Here is a 22,800-nt window from a genome sequence, read left to right on the forward strand (position 1 = left end):
CTCAGACTTTTCTATGTCCATGTCTGACCTAATTCCACGACTGTATAATTCCCATACATTTGGTATTTTAATGCATTTGATAGTGATTTTTGGGCACAAAAATTGGGAAAAATGGGCACATACAACTCAATGACCCAAGAGGCATCTCCAGAGGTAAAGCTTGGAAAACACTGCCCTCTTTTGGTAATTCTGTAAAAAAAAAAAAAAAACACAGCACAGCACAGATCATACAATTCACTCTACTATATTCTTTATCTATTTTAAGTGTAGGTTACAGTGCTGACTACACTGTATATGTCATAGATAGTATTTAATGTCTTCCAAATACATGCGTTTGCATGTCTTGTTAACTAGAACCGACTTTATCAGCAAGGCCAGTGTTTCTCAGCAAGTTTTCTTCTCACAGTTTTTCTGCTAAGACCTGAATCTTGTGATTGGACCAAAGCCAACTTGGCCGTGGTTTAGAAGAGAAAATATCTTTTAAAAACTTGTTGATAGCAATCATGCAGTGCCATAGGAGATGAAAGCTGAGAATTACTGCCACGGAGAAATCTTTGAAGTAGCCTTGTTTCTTAAATTCAATTAACTTAAATGCCTCACCAAATTTGGTAAAAAACTGTGTTGAACTTGCCTTTTTTTGTAATTCCATGATTTGTTAAAACACTTAAATGCCTTTTATTGTCGTTTAACAGAACAGTCTGGTCTCTGTTGCAACTACAATCACTGCATACTTTCATATTCTCTGACAAACCTTTTTTTGGGGGGCTTTATGATAGCACAGTAGAGAGAGACAGGAAACAGGGAGGCAGAGAGAGGGGGAATGACATGCAGTAAAGGGCCGTCCGTTGCAGGATTTGAACCGGGGCCAACTGCAGTGAGGACTGTAGCCTCAACATATGGGGTGCCTGCTCAACCCACTGCGCCACTTGACACCCCTCTCTAATGAACCTTTTTAACAATAACTTTAAAAGAGTATCTTTGGATCTTGGAATACCCACTGCATACAGGAAGTGAAAAATGAAGACTCAAGCTTGTACAACTGAAATACTTTAATTTTATTATAATACATCAAAAACATGGACTGCAACATTGTCTGATTATATTGTGACAATGACAACTCACTGAATATACACTCTGGTTATCTGACAACTAGTATGGCAGCCGATATTTGGGTGTGATTAACAAAAGCCAGCCTTAATGTGAAAGGTGACCTTTTTTGTGCGCTTTGAAGTGAGTGGTGAGAGCAGACCTGAGATTAAAGCACTTGCAAATAATTTTTTTTTTTTTTAAAGTTGTTTCAACTCAATATAATATGCACCAATACAGAAAGTATTTCACTGTTAGTTTAATCAAGTTGAATGCAACTGACCACCTGGATGTGTGAATTCAAAAGACATCACAACTGATACTTCATGCAATTTAAAACTAAGAATTATTTGCAACTACTATTCGATCCAGGTCCAGGGTAAGATGAGGTGTTGTTGGGGATGTTTGAGGGCTAGATTCTACTTTTTGGCGGTCTGGAGACGCTCCGACACGTTCTCCCAGCTGATTACATTCCATATAGCCTTAACATAGTCCGGCCGCACATTTTTGTACTGAAGGTAGTAGGCATGCTCCCACACATCAATGCCAAGGAGAGGGATGAGGCCTGAGGGTCAGAAAAGAGAAGACATTTCTCAGACAACTCTATTTCATCTGTGGCATTTAACAGTGAGAGGGAAAATATGAATGCACGTAGGGAGAAAAAAAAAAAGGTTTTCACTGACCTGTTGTCCCCTGCAGAGGATCCTGGTTAGCGCAAGCAGCGATGTGAAGCCTTCCACTCTGCTTGTCATAGCCCAGCCAGCCCCAGCCTGAGCCCTGCACTGCTACAGTAGCAGCAGACATCTTCTCTTTCATTTTCTGGAAGGAGCCAAAGTCCCGCTTGATGGCCTCCATTAGCTCCCCTACAAGAGGTGAAACAGACACATGCTATCATGCTAGGAATTAAAAAAGGAAGAAACTAAATCAGAAAGCTTTTTCAGTAAATTTACTTTACATGAAGTTGTTTATATTTTCTACATTATGTGGAAGAGAGCTTCCCTGTCAGTCTTTACAAACTGAAAACCATCCTTCTTAATGTTTCTGCAATAAGTAAAATGTATTTTTAGATTGGCCAGATAATACTATGCATGTTAAATGAAGTTCCCAGATAATCTGTTAACGCAGCATTTTTAACCACTAGGGGGCAGAATGACTAAATAAAACAACCTGAGTGTAACACAATGCTGAGATATCACCAGCTTTTGGTGTTATCAGGTTGATGTGACAAACACAGGACTCATGTTTCAGGTCACATTATGAAAGTCTGTCCCATATCAAATCTCATTTTAATTATGGTTTTGTATGCAAAATTCTCTCTAAATCATACTTAACTGTAGCTTACTGTGTGCTTAACAAGCCACTCATTTACTTTGGCTTGCTTCTATTTTGTGCTGAGGATGTTGTACACTTTTGAGGTTGTCTGAGTCTGTTCACTCGGAAAAAGCTATGTTTTAGAGTGGTGGCTTAGTAAGGGCTTTGAGTTTTAACCATACACCCTATGTGGCCGTTGGAAACCCAAAAGCAACAAGTTAAAAGCTGTATGGTGCTACAACATGCACAACAAACCAATGTAGGAAAATTGAAAGACGACAAGCTGTTCACATTTTATATACGTTTCTGCCTTACCCTGTGGCTCGCCTCCACCATTTGGAGAGAGGTTTGTCCAGAAGATGGTGTGGTTAATATGGCCTCCTCCATTAAATTTCAGAGCAGGTTGGAGGACAACCTGTGCGGTCACATCTCCTAAATAGAAGACAAATAACATCCAAGTGAATAAGAAGACATCAGATCTTACAGAAGAAATATGCTGATTATTTCATACGGCTTTGCGTTTGTACCCTTTGCCAGTGCCTCCTGATATTTCTCCTCTGTAATGTTGAGGTTGTTAACATATGTGGCATGATGCTTGCTATGGTGCAGCTGCATTATCTCTGCATTGATGTGGGGCTCCAGGGCACCATAGTCGTAGGTCAGGTCAGGCAGCGTGTGCTTCTGCCTCGCTGCAGCTACCTGGTTTATAGTTTGGCTGAAGCTGGCTGCACACCTGAAACAGACCAGGGGAAACTTGCCATACATACCATTACCACAAAGGCTTTAAACAGGTTTGAAGAAGCCAACACGCAGGAAACGCTGGCTTTCATCTATGTCTAATCAGATAAAATTCCTAACTTTTGATTTCTAAATTAACTTGGCTATCAGTGATGCTTGTGTCATTCAAATTACACAATATTAGCCCAAGCTAGCCTAGCACAGAAAGGGGCTATCAGTTAACTGTTTGTTTGAGCTTAAGCAACTGTCGCGAAGTGACCTACATGCCTCATGCTGTTTCTGAATCCACCTATAGTGGCGTTTGTTGGTCAGATATTGAATGAGCTTGTAGCACCGAGTTAGCTATGTATGAACAGGTGTGTCCAAATATCACAACATTCAATTCACAACCTCACAGAAGCCCGTGAATGCATTACCATGCGATAATTAAATAAAATCTTACATTAGGTGCGCCACAGGCTAACCTAGCTGAGTTGCTAAACTAAGTTAGCATCCTTGCTAGCTAACTGTTAGCTCTGAATAAACTGTCTGAAGTTCATGAACAACCGCTGCTAGCAAGGGTCAGCTGCCCTCATCCACCGTGCATTGTGAACAGAGTAATGGCACTAATTGGTAAGTTGATGTGAGTTTTACCTGCGTATTTGACCAACTCTGCAAAGCATGTTCATGATAGTGCTCACAGGACAGGGTAGACTAAATGCTAACTGCCCTTGAACTGAGCAGCTTCAACTTGACGGCTCAGTCGACCGTACCATTATCGTCAAATGGGGGTGTTTATGAGAGTGTGCAGGAGTTAGATGCACGTTGCTGCGACAACTGAAGCCACGACTCCTCTCAGAAATATTGATAGAAATATATAATTGATTGTGCGATTAAAACATCGAGATATATTGAAATACATTCCAGCATATTAGAATATGCATTTCACCCATCCCTCTTCTATAAACATTCTTTAACACACCCTTCTGGTTGGTTTTCTGTAGCCTTAATAAAAGTGTATTAGATCATATGAACGAAGCATATTGTCTTATAGAAATAATGTGCTTCAGTACATTAATTTAAATTATATGCTACTTCCTGTTTGAAGCATATGGCATTAGTCTGAGGTAAACAGTACGTAATCATATATAATATAGCAAAAATAAGTGTAAACACATTTGTACATGTAGGCTACATAATTTAGCATAATTATCAAAACTAACTGTAAAGAATCACGTGAACATATCTTCTACCACATCGGCGGCAATGCCAGAGATCGTCTATGTTGAGGCAAATGAATCACGCGAGACTTAAGACAACGAGACCTCAATATTTGTGATAACATTTTCAGTTTTTCAGTGAACAAAGTGTTTACAATTTCCCAACTACCAAAATAAACTACACTTAGGGAGCAACCAGTGATTATCATTACGGATTTATCTGCAGATCAAATTGTTTTCTTGATTTATCATTTGGTTTATAAAGTGTCACAAAAAATTGTCAAAATGTCCATTATATTTACCCAGAGCCATAAGTGGCAGCTTTATATTGCGTGTTTCATCCAGTCCACGGTTAAAAATCGAAAGATATCAGTTTATTATGATAGGAAATTAAGGAAACCAGCATATATTTACAATTTATGGTGGAACTTAAAACAACTCGGGAAACTGAAACACGACAAGGAGACACTGCTTTTTTTTTTTTTTTTGAAAGGGGATCACAACTGTACAGCTACTACTACTACTACTACTACCACTACTATACATCTTGATTATTAAAAGTGTGTTGTATTTTTTTTTAACTCCTGTGTTTATGTAAAATTTGAATCTTAAAATAACTAGTAACTAAAGTTGTCAAATACATGTAGTAAAAAGTAAAGTACTTGCCATGATATCTCTTGCATGTCTCAACCACGTTTTAGGATTTGGAAATCGCCGCGGAGTGAGAGCTCTGTTTATTCTCCCTCCTCTCTGGTCGTACTCTGCAGTAGCAGCAGCGCGGCCAGAGCCATTCTGTCCTGCCGAGGGTGAGGAAGATGATGGTGATTACGCCGAAGCGAGCAAACTACATATAAATTTACAGCAAATTTCTGAACGTAGTTGTAACTTTGCGTCTTACAAAAAAACACTGAAGCCGAGGGGTTCCAGAAACATCGACAGAAACGGGCCTGGTAAGTGTTTTATGACGGCCGAAGGCCTGTTATCTGCTGCCAAGAGCCCGCTAGTTTCAGGAAAAGGAGCGCAAGGGAGGGAGTCATTTCCTTCACCGCCATTTTGTGATAACAAGGAGCCGAAAACAGAGCCAAGAATTGCGTGCTGCCAGAGTGAACATAAAGAAAATATTATTATTCTATCACCTTAGTTTCCTAGCCTCTGTTTATTTTGCCAGCGGATGCTAAATGTTGTTAGCAGCCGAGGGTTAACCTTGGTTAGCTTATTTTCTGTTCCTTGCTATCCATCGCTGCTGCCTGCCAAAGCAGCTAGCAAATTAGGATCGACAGCTCTTATTAACCTGGTAATGTTAACTTTTATATGGTCGGCCAGGTAGTTAACTTGGTTGTCACACATCTTCATTTATAAGCGGGAAACTACCGCTTTAGTAGCAATTTAGTAAAGTTGTCATACAGGTCATATTTCACTGCGTGTGGACAAACAGCCAACGCGTTACAGCTAAAGAAGATGCAGTCGCTTTAACACACGACATCAAGCTGTGATTAATGATGATTTTCTGTCATATTTATTTCTAGACTTCACAATGACCAACGAGGAGCCTCTACCCAAGAAGGTGAGTGTCTTTTCTTGCTTAAGCATTTTATTTGTTGTGTGTCACGAGCCTCTTTAGTGTTTGCACAAGAGCTTAGTTAATGGATGGGCTTCTTCATCTAACGAGTCCTTGGTTTTCTTTTTCATAGGTTCGCCTCAGTGAATCTGACATGAAGACCCTGACCAGAGAGGAGTTGTGTACAAGGTAGATAACGGCTCTGCAACTGGAGAGTAATTATATTTTGGGAATATTGGAGCAGTTAACGTTTACACATCTTCTGCCCCTCTTAGATGGAAACAGCATGAAGCATATGTCCAGGTCCTGGAGGCCAAATATGCAGAGCTATGTTGTAAGTACATCTGCTATTACATAAGTGTAAGCTAATAAAACATAAACATTATTTCTCTATTCTTGCCAGCATCTTTGACAGCAAATAATCAATAGACTTTGCACACTATATCACTAAATCTGGCTGTTAATGAAAGGGGATTCTTTGTTGATACATTTGCCTTTCTGCCCCTCTTCACTGTCTTAGCCAATGATGTAACCGGGCTGAAGGAGTCAGAGGAAAAGCTAAAGCAGCAGCAGCAGGAGTCTGCACGCAGGGAGAACATCTTGGTCATGCGACTTGCCACCAAGGAGCAGGAGATGCAAGAGTGCACAGTATGTATCTACTCCTTTGATTTCTTAATGTTTTGAATATGATTTTGGGGAATCCAGTTTTTATCAGTCTCAGAAGGAGAGCACTTGATGGAGTCCTTTAAGTATATGTTCAGCACTTCTAACACCTCCTGGAGTATGACTGAACTGCTATGTTCTCTGTAGTTACTTATGCTCTATCCTCACTAACCTTCTATGAATTAGTTATAATGTATGACACTTGGCTGTTTTTGTTTAGTCCTAAGTGAAGTCCAGCCACCCTGGGGCTGCATCCAACTGTTACTTTAATTATTGATTAATCAGATTCTATTCTATTTTTATTTTTTGATACATTGAGTGTGGGTTTAATGCTAGTGCTGACAATTGCAAATCACAAATGGCCGAATTGTTAAACATGCCATCTTGACAAAAAACGTAGAAAAGTATCCTGTGTCCTAAACAACAGCTCATCAGTAGCGTTTCGTTCATTAATTAACGTAAAATGGCAGTCATATTTTTCTCTACTTTCCTGACAGACAATTGATCTTTTAATTGACATAATTCCAGCACTGTACTCTACCCTATATTCATTCATGTGCCAAGGAGGGCACCCTTTGCTTTTATCAGATTGACAGCTCAGTGGATCACCCTGTGGCTTTATGGCAGTGCATGCCATTCTTATAGGGCAGCTGAGGTGAGCTGCACTGCCAGATCAAGGTCGGAAAGGTTTTAACCTTGGAACCAAGCAGTCACTTTTCTTTTAACCACTGATCTGTAAAGGGTCATAGACCATCTTCCACTGAATTGCCGAAATGCTGAACTGGCTGTTGTGTTTTGAGGCATATCAGTTGTACCTTTTGCCTCCTACGTAAATGTATTCAAATCAGTTCTGTGGGAATTTGAGGTCTGCATAATTATGACTTTGACAGGTGAGTTATTGTTTGTTGTTGCTTGCAGATCTTCCTTGAATGAAAATTCTTTTCTGGGTGTGTCCAAGAAAAAAGCTCATGTCTAATAATACCTCTCATTACAGAATTTAATACTTTTTGATTAAATATAAGAGTGCTTGTTATAGTTCTGACAAATTATTCACCAAAGTATTCTATTTGAAATTATCTGAATTTAAATCCAGGTACCGTTCAAAACTGGTTGATCATGGTATTGAAAAGCCACCTAATACCTTTTAAAATATAGCTGGATTTTTGAACCAGAATATTTTGCTTAACCTGATTTTGGAGAAAAAGGTTAATATTGCTCCATCAACTGGACACAGGTCAAGCTAAAGGATTAGTTTTCATAACAATCAAAAGTTCTTCATTAGTAGAAATGTGCTACACTTAACAAGTCACTAACACCTGTTTGTTTTGTCCTGCAGACCCAGATCCAGTACCTCAAGCAAGTCCAACAGCCGAGTGCGGCCCAACTGCGGTCATCCATGGTGGACCCAGCCATCAACTTGTTTTTCCTCAAAATGAAGGCTGAACTGGAACAGACTAAAGACAAACTGGAGCAGGCCCAAAATGAACTGAGTGCCTGGAAATTTACACCTGATAGGTAAAGACAATCAAAATAACTCCCCCCCTCAAAAAAAAGTCAAGACTTCCTCACGCCCCCCACCCTCACTCTCACTGCAGGCATGCAGGAACAATGGTGGGGGGGAAGGCTGACACATGCTGTACTCACCACGAGACTCAGACTTTACAGAAAGCCAGTCACTGCAAAACAAAACTGTTTTTGTACTCTTGCACTGTGCCAGCTACATATCACATAACCTAACGTGAAAAGACAGTATGGTCAGGTGACACTTGTGTTTCAGCTCTCTCCCCTCGTATCCCCTCACCGTCCAAGGGCCTGAAGGAGTCCGGACTGTTCCTGAAGAGGTGGTCACTCACTTCCCGACACGGATATGCCCTCCCCACCCCCTCAGCTCAAACCAGACAGTTCACACATAAAATAGGGGGGTTATGGTGGAGGTTGAGTCAGGCAGGGAGCATCCCTAGCCTAAAACAGCAATTGAACATTTTAAAGACAATTCCCATACTTGGTTTATAAAGACATTTAACTGTGGATTACACCACACACATACCTGCTAGTCTGCCTGAGAAACGTAAAGACTTTTTGGACAGTCTAGACACATTGCAGTAACATGAGGAAAGTTCTAGGATTTAAAAGTAAGACGTCGGGGGGGGAAGAGCCACTAGAAATGATGTTAAGACTGTGGTGGAGCCAGATCCTCGGTCCACAAGGGACTATGGTTCAGGCATGAGAGTCCAGTCGCCTGTGTCTTTGAACATGGGCCCGCTCACGGTAGAGTGTATTTACATGTTTTTATTTTGTGACTTGTTTCTTTTTATTGGCATTTCATTTCTTTCTCTTGTTTCTCTGAAACAAACACTTACTGCAGTGTGTGTGCATGAACCAAGAAGCACAATTGGCTTGATTGTTTACATTTGTATAAAATTTGCACTTTAATCATGAGTTAAGCTTAATGCTTAATTCTTTGGATACATATTGAAACACACTGCTGTAGGTGATCTGAGTCCTGTTTCAAGTTGTGAATGCAAATGTCTAACAAGTCATGTTATGAGTTGATGAGAATGTATTTATTGTATTTCTGTGTATTTTTGTGATTGACCTCAATATCTCTCCCTCAGCCATTTACACCTATAGCAGGTTAGACTTTTCTTTCTCACCACTTTGGCACAGATCTTTAGCCACTATTTTCACAATAAGAGCGCACTGTGTTGTATTTTCCTGTTTTTAAAAACAATTTTATACTCTGGTCACTCACACTTGAGGCAGTGAGAATTGAGCTGGTAGTGTACATACAGCCTATTGACAGTTAAAAATACATTTCTCCCCAGCATCTTAGATAAATGAAGGGTTTTGCTAACTTCTAATTTAGAAGAAAAGTAGTACATACAAAGAACTAAAAATATGCAGTGCATAATTGAAACTTTTTAAATTAACATATATGGTTTTTGGTCAGTTTTCTGAGCTAGTTTGAAATAATTATCACCAGTTTAATGACTTCTGCTTTCAGATGGTACAGCTGTTGAATTATTTGCCATTATTGTTAATATTTCAGTGTGCTTTGGCCAGATGACTTTCATAGGCATTTCTAGCTTGAAGTTAACTATGGTTCGAAATAATTTGTATGTCTCATTTGTGTGCAAATTCAGCATCTTGATTAGGGCTTCTTCAAAGCATATTCACAATAATTGCTAATGTAAAATGAACAGGTGTCAGGATTTTTTGACCTGTTGTAAAGTTGAGAAAGCAGCTCCCTCAGTAATTTGATTCAACTGTTGAAACGCCTGCTCTTGTGTATTTAAAGTGATGACTACACAAAACCAGTGCCTGGTTCTGCAGTGCACATTTCCTTTCTTGCTACACATAGTAGTGTTGATATTTAAATTATAGGTTTCTTGTAGTGTGTCATTCTGATATTGTTCTGCTCTGTTACATTTTCTATTCTGCTTGTTCCTCACAATCAGTAATGTGGCGAGTTCATTTGAATTTGAGACTTTGGTAGCGACAGAATTGCTACTGTTATTTTTTGAAGTGCTCACTTTTCTTCAATATGCAACATGGTGAACAAGTTACAGTGCAACATTGGGTACTTTAGTTCCATAGAAATGTGGGTCTAGCTTGCTTGTTTGGGTTTGTAGCCTCAGTGAGGACTTTACATGTTGAGTATTAATTTATAATCCAATTTTTAATATAGTCTGAAAAGTCAGTTTGGACTTTTGCAAGAAAATAATTTTATATTTATTTGTACAGATCTGTCTCAGTTGGTTGCTGATCATTTTATTTTGCATTGGAGTCTAATAGACAAAATGAAAATTGTGTTGTGACTAGTGTCGCATAGGGATGGCCTGGTTGAAGAGTTTCTGTTGACCCTTGGCAAACTGGGAAGTGGGTCAGACAGTTGGAACGGATCAACGGCATCTCTTTGCCTGTTGTTTGTCTCTTGGTTCACTGTGTGATGTGAGACTTGTTTCCCTTACAGCCAAACGGGGAAGAAACTGATGGCCAAGTGTCGAATGCTGATTCAGGAAAACCAGGAGTTGGGCAGGCAGCTGTCCCAGGGACGCATCGCCCAGCTGGAGGCTGAGTTGGCCCTGCAGAAGAAGTACAGTGAGGAGCTCAAAAGCAGTCAAGACGGTGAGAACATGAGCGGCATTCACACCTCACAGCCTGCCCACTTTCACTTTACAAAGTGACTGCTTGTCATTTAAAATTTTTAACATGCTACTGTTTGATTTTTGACTTTCTTCTGTGTGTGTTCCTGATCTCCGTCACCTCCCAGAGCTGAATGACTTTATCATCCAGCTAGACGAGGAGGTAGAGGGGATGCAGAGCACCATCCTCGTCCTGCAGCAGCAGCTGAAAGAGACGCGACAGCAGCTGACTCACACTCAGGGGGCTTTGGCTGGACCCAGCAGGACTTCACCCGCTGCTTCCAGCTCATCAGCTGAACCGTCCACCCAGCCCGAGCAGGCCAGTGCACCCTCTGAACCAATGGGAAAAGACTACGGGAGGGTCTCCAATGGACCAAGCAATGGCAACTCATCCCAGAGGAGCGAGACCACTACACCCAGCCTCTACCGGGAGGTCAGCAGCACCGAGGAAGACTTTCCCATGTCCCCCATGGTCTCCAGCCCTGGTGAAGCTGAGACCAAACTGTCCAACCACTCAGAGGAGGCATCAGGGAGTCAGACTGCTGCTGGGAGAGTTGGAGGACCTGTGGGTTTCGGGAGCCAGCTGAGTGCAGGGTACGAGAGTGTGGACTCTCCGACAGGTAGCGAGACATCACTGACTCAGCACTCGAATGACACAGACTCCACCACCGACCCCCATGAGGATAAGGCTGCCGTGGTGACCAAGGGCACCAGGACTGCAGGGTCACGGCATGCTCAGAATGGCCTGGACTCCAGCACGAGCGACGGTGCAGTTTTGTAATGTACCTTGACGTGTACTGTCTTTTCCCTTTTTTTTTTTTTTATACAATATACAAACAAGGCAACAATTGCATAGTCTGTAACACAGCGCTGCTGTCCAAGACGTTTTGTTTTCACCCTTCTCCCCTTTGCCTATCGTGATGCCTCTGTCACATTTGTGTTGCTAAATGGGGATATAACAGGAAAGGGTTAATGTTAGATTTGAATTGCGTGGATGTATGATTTAAAACTAGTACGTTTCATTCTGCTGTTTATTTGAGCACGTCTATGCTTGTTTGAGCTCTTGACACTGAAATCAGGCATCTGGTGTTGTAACTCATCGTCAAAAGTCAGTAAAATCACTGAATTACACTAGCTTCGCAATATTCAAGGTCATTTTTAGATGTTGGCCTGTGTTTGTTTGTTTTTTTTGTTTTTTTGTTAAATACAATTTTAATTTTTCATTGACAAAAAAATTTTGTTCAAAAGATTCTGTTGAATTGTGAGTAGTTTATATGCGATGTTCATATTATTCTGACTTCAGTCCTTTTCATGTACTGACCAAATACCAATAAAGATTTTTAATACTATAGAGTGAAACCCATTATTACTAGCTATCAGTAAATTAGTATGAAAAATTAGTTTACATAAACATATAATCAGTCACCTTAGCTGAAGCATACATATGTAAAAGGAATGATCAGTCTGAAAAACAGCTAAATTAATTTTTTTTTTTTTTTTGTCTTTTGTGACCCACAATGTAAATGTCTAATGGGAAATCATTAACACAAATTTCATATTAATGTAATTTGGGTGACATGTTAGTAAAAGTTCATTTTTGGACAAAAATTAAGTGTTAAAGACCAGAGAGGTATAAAAGAACAGTATACAGACAACTAGAAAAATTTACATATACAGAAAGAAGGTAGCTGTATGAAGTATGGTGCCCTAACCACTGTGCATACATGTGCATGCAATAGTCCAGATCAAAGTGGCACAATAAATAAATACAGTATATTTGGAATTAATATTTATATAGACCAGTATGTATGTGTAATGACTTAAATATAATGTGAAAAATAATAGAAAAAGTAACAATTGCAAATACAATGTGATATACTGTGTATGTGTATGTTTATGTTACATGTTAAAGGGGAGCTTTTAATCTGCTAAATGCCAAGTGATATTTTATGAATGAACATTTCCTCCACGACACGTGGTGGCGCTGTGGTACCTTTTCCCATCAATTACAGTTGGGCAGAACCACCACCAGTGCGTAGCTGACGGGTTACACGGTGTCAACAGCACAGGGAGCACGGTGCAGTGTGGACAGAGGAACAGCACTCTGAAGCAAGGACTCAAACTCCAGCCAGCCGTATATTAACATGAACACCGAGCCTGTTGCCATCGTTGCTGCTGCAAGGACACCAATTGGTAACGTCAGATACTCCTTACGTAGCACACTCATTCATTAAACGCAGTTTGTAGCGCTAACATTGCTACTTTATACTTTATACTTTACACTTCACTGTAGCTCGTTGTCAAATTAGCTGCACTGGTAATTATTTATTTCTGTAACTATTACGTCTCATTGTACTTAATTGTATCATATGAGCTGCCTTTACTGCTGAATTTGTCTTTTTGTAATTAAGTAAAGTGGTTCGTGTCATTTAGTTAAATACGGCGAGTATTGCAGAGCTCTGATTGGTTCGCTCCAGTGTCCGGAGTCTTTTGTGGCCGGTGATTGGCTGGCTCGTCATAGTGCCACGGCACACGAGCTTCTTGTCATTGGCTACAATTGGCCTACAATCAGCGTCAGAAACAGAAACAGGTTTACTGCCAAGTATGTCAAAATTCAAAACTGTAGAATAATATAACATATTGTATGATCACTTTTTTAAGTTGGAAAACTTTTTTTTTTTCCTAATGACCTGAAAGTTTAATTGATTATGCTGAAGAATTTATTTAGAGATTAACCTTCTCAGTGGTAGCAAATGTTCATTCAGTAATGTTGGAGGACAGGTGATTTCTGCTGGACTACCCATCCATGTATGGAGGTTGAACATAGTAGCAGTGGGTTGATATTCCTGATCATATATCTTCCTCCCATTTTTACACAGGGTCCTTGAATGGTGCTCTGTCCACGGTGCCTGTGCATGACCTGTGTTCAGTGGTGATCAAGGATGTTCTGAACCGGGCTGGTGTGAAGCCAGAAGAGGTCTCTGAGGTTATCATGGGACATGTCTTAACAGCAGGTAGAACAAAGTTTGCTTATGTGTGGCAGAGCTCCCATATTCATGTTTCATGTTAACAGTTCTGTTGGGCAACATCAGCTTGACCTGACCTCTCTTTTGTAACATTTTTCTACTTGCTTGTCCCTCAAACTGACTTTCTCTTATTGGTGTTCACCTTCTCTGTATTTTCTTCAGGTAGTGGTCAGAACCCAGCACGACAGGCCAGCGTTGGGGCAGGTATCCCTTACCCTGTGCCAGCATGGAGCTGCCAGATGGTGTGTGGCTCTGGGTTGAAGGCTGTGTGTCTGGGAGCTCAGTCCATCCAGGCAGGAGAGTCCACTGTGGTGGTGGCAGGGGGCATGGAGAGCATGAGCAGGGTAGGTTACAAGACAAAATCCTGTCAGGGTGTGATAAAAAATTGAAAATAGGTGGATAAAGGAGTATCTGGTTGTGGAACCTCAGTACTTTTTAGGTAGTGACTGAAATGTGTAATTTCAGTAACACTGAATATCGACAGATGCTGAGCACTAAAAGTTGGCATTAAAGGTTTGACCAGATTGATCATCTTATTTACTCATTAATGGATCAGATAGAGACAGATCATATACAAAGTGTGCAAGTTCTTGTGTGTTTGCACAACATTTAGCATTTGGGTTCTCAAATGTAAAATTTTTGGTAGCAAAAAAAGTATTGGGTATTGGGTGTCAGTCTTGACTCGGGTGAATGAAAAAGTAAAAAAAATGAATAAATAAATAAAAAAATGAATTGACCCCCAGCCTTATTTGATAATTGATTAATTGACTAATTGTTGCAGCTATGATAAAAATGATTGTGTCCCTTGGTGAAGTGTCTGAAATTAAGAATAGAGACAGATCCTTGATAGCAGGAGGTCTTAACTGAGTTTCCTTTGACACCTCAGGCTCCTCACACACTGCAAATGAGAGCAGGGGTGAAGATGGGCGATGCCTCCCTGCAGGACTCAATGGTGGCTGACGGCCTGACAGACGCCTTTCACGGCTACCACATGGGCATCACAGGTCTAAATCTGTTTGATATTTCCATGGAGCAGCCAGTAGTTTATGTTGTATGGTGACATTGTGATAATCTTCATGTCTTTTTTTATCAGCCGAGAATGTGGCGAAGCAGTGGGGTGTCGGTCGAGAGGAGCAGGACCGGTTTGCTGTCCAGTCCCAGAACAAAACAGAGGCTGCACAGAAAGCAGGACATTTTGATCAGGAGATTGTCCCCATCATGGTGCCATCCAGAAAAGGCAAGAAGTATTTGAGGGATTTATAATCCAAGTGTATTTCAGAGAAATTGTCTCCTCTATCCTTGGTGTGTATGCACTGAAACATTTTTCTCACCCCTTAAGGTCCGGTGGAGGTAAAGGTGGATGAATTTCCTCGCCATGGCAGCAACATGGACAGCATGTCCAAACTCAGACCATGCTTCATCAAGGACAGCAGTGGCACTGTCACCGCAGGAAACGCCTCAGGTTTGAGAGTTGGTGCTTATGATCTCTGACATACATCAAGATGGCGTAGATGCTGCTGTCTGCCAACGACTGACTCTGTTATCTGAATTCATAATTAACATTATTAGGATGCACAAAGCTGCTTTTATCTTTCTTGCTTTAGGTATAAATGATGGAGCAGCAGCAACCGTCTTAATGAGCCAGTCAGAGGCTGTGAGACGCGGCATTAAACCAATGGCCAGAATCGTATCGTGGGCTCAAGCTGGTCTTGACCCGTCTATCATGGGAACTGGACCAATTCCAGCCATCAGGAAAGCGGTGAGACGTCAGCAGCAATTAAATGTAACACAGAATGAAAAAAAAAAGCTTCTTTTTTTGTAATATTAATTTGTGTCCTTGCTCTCTGTTAGGTTGAGAAAGCGGGCTGGCAGCTGGACCAGGTGGACTTATTTGAGATCAATGAAGCATTCGCTGCCCAGTCCATTGCTGTGGTCAAAGAGCTTGGCCTGAATGTAGACAAGGTAATTCATTATGTTATCATTTAAGAGTTTTAAAATTTTAAGTCATCTTTATCCCACAAAAGCCAAGGGGCCTAGTGGTAGACCACCATACAACTAGTGTTGTGATCTTTTTTTCCTTCCCTCAGACCATTAGCAGCCAAAAAAACGAATGTTTTTTTAGAAATGTAGATTAATCGCAGGAGTCGATTTGGCAGATTTACATGTCATTTAATCTACACGTTCATACTGAAGTTACCTTAACCTTTTTGTTCACTCCTCAGGTGAATGTGAGTGGCGGTGCGATTTCTCTGGGCCATCCCATCGGTATGTCTGGCTGCAGAGTGCTGGTTACTCTGCTGCATGCACTCCAGAGGACCGGAGGACATAAGGGAGTGGCATCCCTCTGCATTGGAGGAGGGATGGGCATCGCCATGTGTGTGGAGAGGGTTTGAGATTAATCCAATATCTGGTGCTGCTTCATGGATTGCACTCCTTCTCATTTTTTTTTTTTAGGGATATTGAAATATACTGTTTACACTGCAGGGTATGATATGAAACATTTTAAAGTGACATGAGTATATGTTGTGATTGTTGGAAAGCTTGCCATTCACACTGTGAACTTCACTTTAAATTTGATCCTTCTCAGGCTCTAGTTGTGAAGCATGTGGCTTAATGTTAAAGGACGAGAGGTCTACATGTTAATCTAGTCTATGACAGTTTAGTGAACAAATAGTATCTTATAATTGCTCTTACAGCTTGGTGTAAGATGTGCTAAACAGGCACCATACTTCAGTGGTAGTTGACAAGATTTGATGTTTTCCTTTTAAAACCAGCTGCTTTCAGTTGCCTACACAACTGATAAAATGACACACTAAAACAGCAAAGCTTTAGATCCCAGTATGTACAGGGTTTAGAGGATATGCAATATTTCTGTAGAGTATCATTTTTAATTTGTGGTGTAAATTATTGATAACTGTAATAAGCATTCAATAGATCTTGCTTGCTCTAAAAACCTGATACTGATCTACATTCCGATATCTTCCCATGTGGAATTGGACCTTCTTTCTCTGATCAATTCTGCAGACAGCAGCCTTGAAACACAGCTAAGTGCCATAAGGTTAAGTATGCTAGCCTTCTCTAACCTAGTGCTTCCTGTACATGGTACCCATGTTTGTGAAAATGTTTCCTGTAATCCAGCTGTTCAACATAAAAATAAAATGAAGTCAAACCTGTTTTTTTTTGTTTTTTTTTTTTTACAGCCTGCACAATCACCACAACTACTCAATTTGAATTAACAAATCAACGGTCATTTACAATGATTGGAGCTTTATTAAGTGTCCAAAAAAATCCAACAAATCACTTACAGTTCCTCTGGAAGCAAGACCCCGAGGGAGAGGGAGTGGGAGAACAGTAAACAGGCAAAGTGCACGGCCTACACTAGAGCAACAGCCATGAAGAGCTCCTTATGTATAAATACAGACGTTGAACCTATTGGGACCAGTCGCAGCCTTTTAACCCTCCAGAGATCCTGATTCCACAGCATCCCTGTACGATTGCCCGCCCTCCTTCGGCTCTGGGAACAGTTTGATGAGGTCATCAATACGAAGGATGGTGATGGCAGCCTCAGTGGCGAACTTGAGGCTCTTTGTCTTAACCATAGTGGGCTCATACACGCCAGCTTGACGGTTGTCTCTTGGCTTGCCGTTAACCAGGTCGAGACCAATCCTATAGGACACACAAAATATGGTTGCTCTTTTTGGCATTCCTTTTTTGTTTCACAAAAGTGACAGCAATTAACAGTCACTTATGGATTAATCAGACTACTTTCTCAATTTATTATGTTTCATAAAACATGAGAAAAAAAAAAGTGAAAAATCACATGTATCAATTTCCAACAGCCTGAGATTACATCTTCAGATTGCTTATTTTGTCTGACCAACACTCCAAAACCAGAAATTTGTAAATACACCTTACAGTATCATGACTAGTGTGGCAAGAAAAAAAACAAAAAAAAAACAACAACTCACCACTTGAGATTCTTGCGTTCAGGATTAACTTGAGCCTCATTGTGGAAGGCACGAAGCTTGGCCACCAGATCAGTCGAGTCCTGTGCAGCATTCACAGCCAGCGTCTTGGGGATGACAAGGAGAGACCGAGCGAACTCGGCAATGGCCAACTGCTCTCGGGAACCCTGAAGAAACAAAAGTGATGAGTAAAATTTCAGTTTGGAAGATTTACTGGTCTACAACCTAACACTTTGCTGATGACAACCCCAGATACCCAAATGGATTCATCTGTGACAACATATAGCTCACCATGCTGGTAGCATAGTTCTCCAGGTAGATTGACAGAGCTGCTTCCACAGCGCCTCCTCCTGGTACTACAGACTTTGACTCCAGCACCCTCTTGACCACACACAGAGCATCATGCAGCGAGCGCTCCATCTCGTCACACATGAAGTCGTTGGCCCCACGCAATACAATGGAAGCTGATGTGCGTGCTTTGGTACTGAGAGGATTCAAAGTTAGGAGAAAACAGAAGAAGCACAGTTAACATGTGTCAGACCGTAACTGTAGACAAAATATATGAAGGACTTCTTTCAAATCCCATTTAGTGCACAAGGTTTTCATATCTGCTGCTACAACTAAAGATGAGAGGCACCTCTGGAATCTGTGGTACTCTCATAACTATCAAATTCATTATTTTACATTCAACATTCGTCCATCCAACAAAAGCAAGAGTATAATAGACTTAAATAGTTGCAGTTCTTACTTCTTGACAAGGATGAGCTCGTCATCACAGATGCGCTCCTGCACAACCTCCTCAGCCTGGCCAAGCATAGTGGCCTCAAATGTCTCCTCTCCCTCCAGGTTGGTCAGAGATGGGCAAAGAGTGGCTGAGAATGAAAAAAAAAAAAAAAGCTAATGTAAATAACTGCTGATGGTGATGAGTTCACACACTGAATCAGAGCATGACTAAGATGCTTTTAAAAAAAAAAAAAAAAAACACAGCATGCTCTCTTCTTACCTCCTGTTGCCTTGGCGATACGTTTGAGGTCCCTCTTAAGAACTCTTCTCACTGCCATGGCTCCTACATCCACAAAGTACTTAAGACACATGTCATCAATGCCACCAGTGGTCAGGATCACATTGGCACCTGCTGCCAAAATCTTTTGGATTCTCTCCTTGGTGATATCAGATTCCCTGAGGTAAGAAAATATTATTTCAGTCTCAACAATCAGACAATACAACGTATACATAGTACTCAATGTCACAAGTCTGCAAGACCAATATAAATTAATTAAATAAAATCAACTTTAACTTTAGTTTTGTGCCAAATATCGTGACAAAACTGATTAAATCAACTTGTGTAGTACACATACAAAGGCATTATAGAAACATTGTCCAGTCCACAAGAGTGGTCCAACAGCTCAGAGAGAAGCTGCTGCCTTGACTCATGGCTGCTTATGTTTTCTCCCACGCGTATCACTGTGCAAACTATTGAGTCAGCATCACAGCAAATTTAAATGGGAAGATTTTTTTTTTTTTTTTAATAAATGTGTGTATGTGAGAAAAACAAAAGACAAAAATATTCCATAATTATTAACCTTTGTCTGATCTGGTCAAGCTTCTCTGGGTCGCTAATAACGACTTGGACTCCCATCTTCATTTTGGTTTTCTGCAGGCTGAAGTCCAGGCAAGCAATCTTGGCGTTAACAACACGCTTTACCATGCCTTTGGACAAACAGAAAGCAGCATGTTTAATAAACAATAACTGAACAGCAACTAAGAACAGGATGGGGACAAGAATCATAAAGCTACTGAAACAAATGTGACCTAAATTAAGGTTAATATTCAACTGTCTGGCCAGAAAAGAGGTGCCACAGTTTACAAACTACTGTGACTACATTCCTTTCAAAGCCAGCATACTGTCTCCCACGCGTATCACTGCATACACCACCAGGCAAGACATAGCAGCAAATTTAAATGGGAGTTCAATCAGCTGGATTGTAGCATTACAAATTTGTGATCTTTGTATCAAACGCACCTTGTGAGCCAACTGTGCAGTTCAGTGCATATCCATTAACCAAGAAGCTCTCTTTCTGGCTGCGGCCATGGGCTTTCAGCACGTTGACAGAGTTGATGGGATATTTGGCCACCCCTTTGCTGTCCACAAACTTCACAGCCATGGCAGCATCCACCACCATGTTAGCAAAGAACTCTGCATCACTGAAGACTCAGGAGTCAAGGCAGATAAGGACAGCAGAAAATAATTCCTTTACTCACATGCAAAAAAATAAATAAATGTGACTATGGGGGTTGAGTCCCAACAAAACATTTCTACACTGCCTCATAGTGAGGGAAGGATACACTCCAATGATTTTGGAGGACATGGATGTCTTGGCTGCATTGATTAGGCACTCTCTGCCCAGGTCATCTGTTCCAATAGTGAGATTTTCATTAATGTAGCGCACTGCCTCCCTGGAAGACAAAAAAACAAGAAACAAACAAAAAAACAAGTTTGCAATTAAGAAAACCTGAATTGATCAAATGTATGATGAAAACAATGGGAGACTGCAGGTTCTAAATGTAAGCATCTTACTTGCAAGCCAGACGGTATCCGCTAATGACTGACGTGGGATGAATCCTCTGCTTCACCAGCTCATCTGCACTCTTAAGCAGCTCTGCAGCAATAATTACCTACAAGAATGTCACATGGCATACTTTATATGAAACAACATACAGTATAACCGGTTTCCTTAAATCCATAGCAAAAAGTTAAAAGTTATGGAATTCACACTGTGCCATCATTTCATTAGGGGTGGCAGAAATGAGACTGCGCAACCCCTTCAGATACTGAAGGGCAGTTCATCTTTCCTGTTAGCATAGCCACACATCCGTAATAAAAGGCAGATGCATGGTACTAAAACAGGACATTACAATTCACTTTCTGCAACTAAGTGCTCTGTGTACAGCCAGAAATAACAAGCATAATCTAAAAAGCACTCTGGTCTACTTCTACAGGTCAGAGCAGCTGTTGCCTTTACTCACCACAGACGTGGTCCCATCTCCGACCTCCTTGTCCTGCAGGTCAGCCAGTTCACACAGGACTTTGGCAGCTGGGTGCTCCACCTCCAGTAGCTTCAGGATGGTTGCTCCATCGTTGGTGATGGTCACGTCCTGTCAAAAACCATAAGATACAACTGAAGATCACCAAAAGGCTTTAATATTTGCCGTCATGTCAAGAGACCGTTAGAAAAGGTGTAGAGAATGTTAAATGTTACGCTTACCCCGATGTCGTCCACCAACATCTTGTCGAGGCCAACGGGTCCGAGGGAGCTCTTGACGATGTTGGCGATGGATGATGCCGCCATGACTGAGAAGAAAAGAAGGGAGCTGCTACTAGCTGTTGTTTTTAGACGGCTGTTACATCATTTAACATGTCTAGACTAACATTTAACGCCACTTCTAGCAATGCAATATTCTGTCACTTTATTAAGTGGGGTGCACAGTCAGCTGGCCACACCTTCAGATCATGACAGTGTCTTTTCTATCCCATTAGCATAGCCGTCCATTCATGGTGGTGCGAATGAAAGGTACTTAAATGGGATTGTTAAAATATAATAAATGTTGCTGGCGTTAGGAGCACATTGACTGTGCTTTGCAAAAGTGCAAAAGAAACGGAGCAGAGGCTTAAAGTCAACGTTCGTTTTTGTTAGCGTTAGCATTAGCCACACGTGTGTTCAACGCAGTAAATGAATCGGTTTTCCTGTTGAGCGTTGGAAACGCACCGAAAAGACGTTAGCTTTATCTGAAAGACCAAGCAAAGCAGCACAATAACTCACCATTTTGAGTGCGAACAGACTCGCCAGATGTTCTCTGGCCGAACACATTTAACGGACCCTCTAATAGCGACATTTTGGACCACCACGCAACCGAGAAGAAAGGAAGCGGCGCAATGCACTATGGGTGAACCGGTATTAACCAGAAGGTTCGAGAAGAAAGTTTATTGAAAACCCCGGTCGTTGAACTGTGTACGCTTTTAATTGCGTAATGGAACTTAATATGAAATTAATTTGCAATGAAGTTTCATGTCAACCAGTTCCCCTATCAAATTAGAAAATTTCATATTGTTATGTTGTACTCGTAAACTATATTTCCCAGCATGCCACCATACCACTGCACCGCCGGCTCCTTATTCTTCTTGGCTCTGTGGATGAGTTGTAATTTATGGTGCTCTGTGCCAGCGCGCCCTCTGCTGCAGATTTCACTGTGACGATAAAGCGCTACAATATTGAAGTTTTTTTGGTCTTTTCCCCCTTATGTTGTTGATTTCTTTTCAGATGATTTACAAGGTCCCTGAGCTAATATGACAGCTGATTTTAAATCTTCAAACGTAGTGGAATGTAACTGAGTACATCTACTCAACTGTAATTGAGTATAAATTTGGGGTATTCTCATTTCATACTACTTTATACTTACTCAACTATAGTTCAGAGGGGAATATCAAACCTTTTACTCCACTACATTTTTTTTTGTAGTCACTGAGCTAATAAATAGTTCTAGATACTGGAGTTCATAAAATATGATGTGCTATTAATAAACCACACATATAATTAGAGCTGCAGTGATTTGTTGATTAATTGATTAGTCACCCAACAGAAAATATAAACTATTGTGATGTTTTGTTTTTTCATGCAACATCCTAAACATTTCATAGTTCCAACTTCTCAGACTTGAGATTTTGCTGCTGAAATTACAGTAAACTGAATAATTTTGTGATTTTTTTGTGACTGTCTGAAGGTGTCACTTTGGCTCTTGTTAATTTAATCAACATTTCCCATCATTTTCTGAAGTGATTGTGAATCAGTCACAGTGGAGATTTTTCTGGAATAAATACTTTCGATACTGTCAGTACGTTTACCTGATTATACTTACATACTTTTACTCAAGTAGGCCTAACATTTTCAGTGTAGGACTTTTACTTGTAATTGAGTATTTCAATAGTGTGGTATTATTACTTCCTCAACCACTGCTTTTCACAAATATCCGCTACCCCAATAGTAACAAGAAATTGCAGTTTGGAAATATCAAAGATCTGTCTGTGGTAATTTAGAAAATGTGATGTCATAA

The 22,800-nt window shown here is 40.7% G+C and overlaps 4 protein-coding genes and 1 non-coding gene across 6 annotated transcripts; 2 read left to right on the forward strand and 3 right to left on the reverse strand.

Annotated features, from left to right (window-relative positions):
* Window positions 1–1,031: 1,031 nt before the first annotated feature.
* sod2 (superoxide dismutase 2, mitochondrial) lies at window positions 1,032–3,908 on the reverse strand. The gene is made up of 5 exons (XM_023400442.2): window positions 3,769–3,908; window positions 2,925–3,130; window positions 2,713–2,829; window positions 1,770–1,949; window positions 1,032–1,651 (listed from the first exon to the last, which is right to left on the reverse strand). The coding sequence occupies exons 1-5, from the start codon at window positions 3,801–3,803 to the stop codon at window positions 1,506–1,508; spliced, it is 684 nt and encodes a 227-aa protein (XP_023256210.1). The 5' UTR covers window positions 3,804–3,908; the 3' UTR covers window positions 1,032–1,505.
* A 1,196-nt stretch (window positions 3,909–5,104) lies between these two features.
* On the forward strand, window positions 5,105–12,049 carry wtap (WT1 associated protein). Of its 2 annotated transcripts, none has more exons than XM_023400439.2 (8): window positions 5,105–5,284; window positions 5,861–5,898; window positions 6,026–6,081; window positions 6,168–6,226; window positions 6,413–6,540; window positions 7,892–8,070; window positions 10,529–10,683; window positions 10,829–12,049. In XM_023400439.2, the coding sequence occupies exons 2-8, from the start codon at window positions 5,869–5,871 to the stop codon at window positions 11,479–11,481; spliced, it is 1,260 nt and encodes a 419-aa protein (XP_023256207.1). In that variant the 5' UTR covers window positions 5,105–5,284; window positions 5,861–5,868; the 3' UTR covers window positions 11,482–12,049. The 2 variants fall into 2 exon arrangements, with proteins under 2 accessions (XP_023256207.1, XP_023256209.1); XM_023400441.2 differs by lacking the exon at window positions 5,105–5,284 and adding an exon at window positions 5,410–5,628.
* A 685-nt stretch (window positions 12,050–12,734) lies between these two features.
* On the forward strand, window positions 12,735–16,899 carry acat2 (acetyl-CoA acetyltransferase 2). Its single transcript, XM_023400438.2, has 9 exons — window positions 12,735–12,893; window positions 13,580–13,714; window positions 13,889–14,070; window positions 14,613–14,730; window positions 14,820–14,963; window positions 15,066–15,188; window positions 15,331–15,485; window positions 15,578–15,688; window positions 15,949–16,899. Exons 1-9 carry the CDS (start codon window positions 12,845–12,847, stop codon window positions 16,117–16,119), a joined length of 1,188 nt encoding a protein of 395 aa, XP_023256206.1. The 5' UTR covers window positions 12,735–12,844; the 3' UTR covers window positions 16,120–16,899.
* A 77-nt stretch (window positions 16,900–16,976) lies between these two features.
* tcp1 (t-complex 1) lies at window positions 16,977–21,671 on the reverse strand. The gene is made up of 12 exons (XM_023400437.2): window positions 21,513–21,671; window positions 20,958–21,043; window positions 20,719–20,847; window positions 20,270–20,367; window positions 20,038–20,148; window positions 19,715–19,896; window positions 19,275–19,401; window positions 18,695–18,870; window positions 18,440–18,563; window positions 17,983–18,175; window positions 17,695–17,858; window positions 16,977–17,392 (listed from the first exon to the last, which is right to left on the reverse strand). The coding sequence occupies exons 1-12, from the start codon at window positions 21,583–21,585 to the stop codon at window positions 17,179–17,181; spliced, it is 1,677 nt and encodes a 558-aa protein (XP_023256205.1). The 5' UTR covers window positions 21,586–21,671; the 3' UTR covers window positions 16,977–17,178.
* On the reverse strand, window positions 21,141–21,279 carry LOC111650547 (small nucleolar RNA SNORA29). The gene has a single exon (XR_002760420.1). It is a non-coding gene; the product is annotated as a small nucleolar RNA SNORA29 (small nucleolar RNA).
* Window positions 21,672–22,800: the final 1,129 nt, after the last annotated feature.

This window comes from Seriola lalandi, unplaced genomic scaffold (assembly GCF_002814215.2).
Source record: "Seriola lalandi dorsalis isolate HSWRI2012SDOR001 ecotype SW California unplaced genomic scaffold, Sedor1 jcf7180002052469, whole genome shotgun sequence".
NCBI classification, from domain to species: Eukaryota; Metazoa; Chordata; class Actinopteri; order Carangiformes; family Carangidae; genus Seriola; species Seriola lalandi.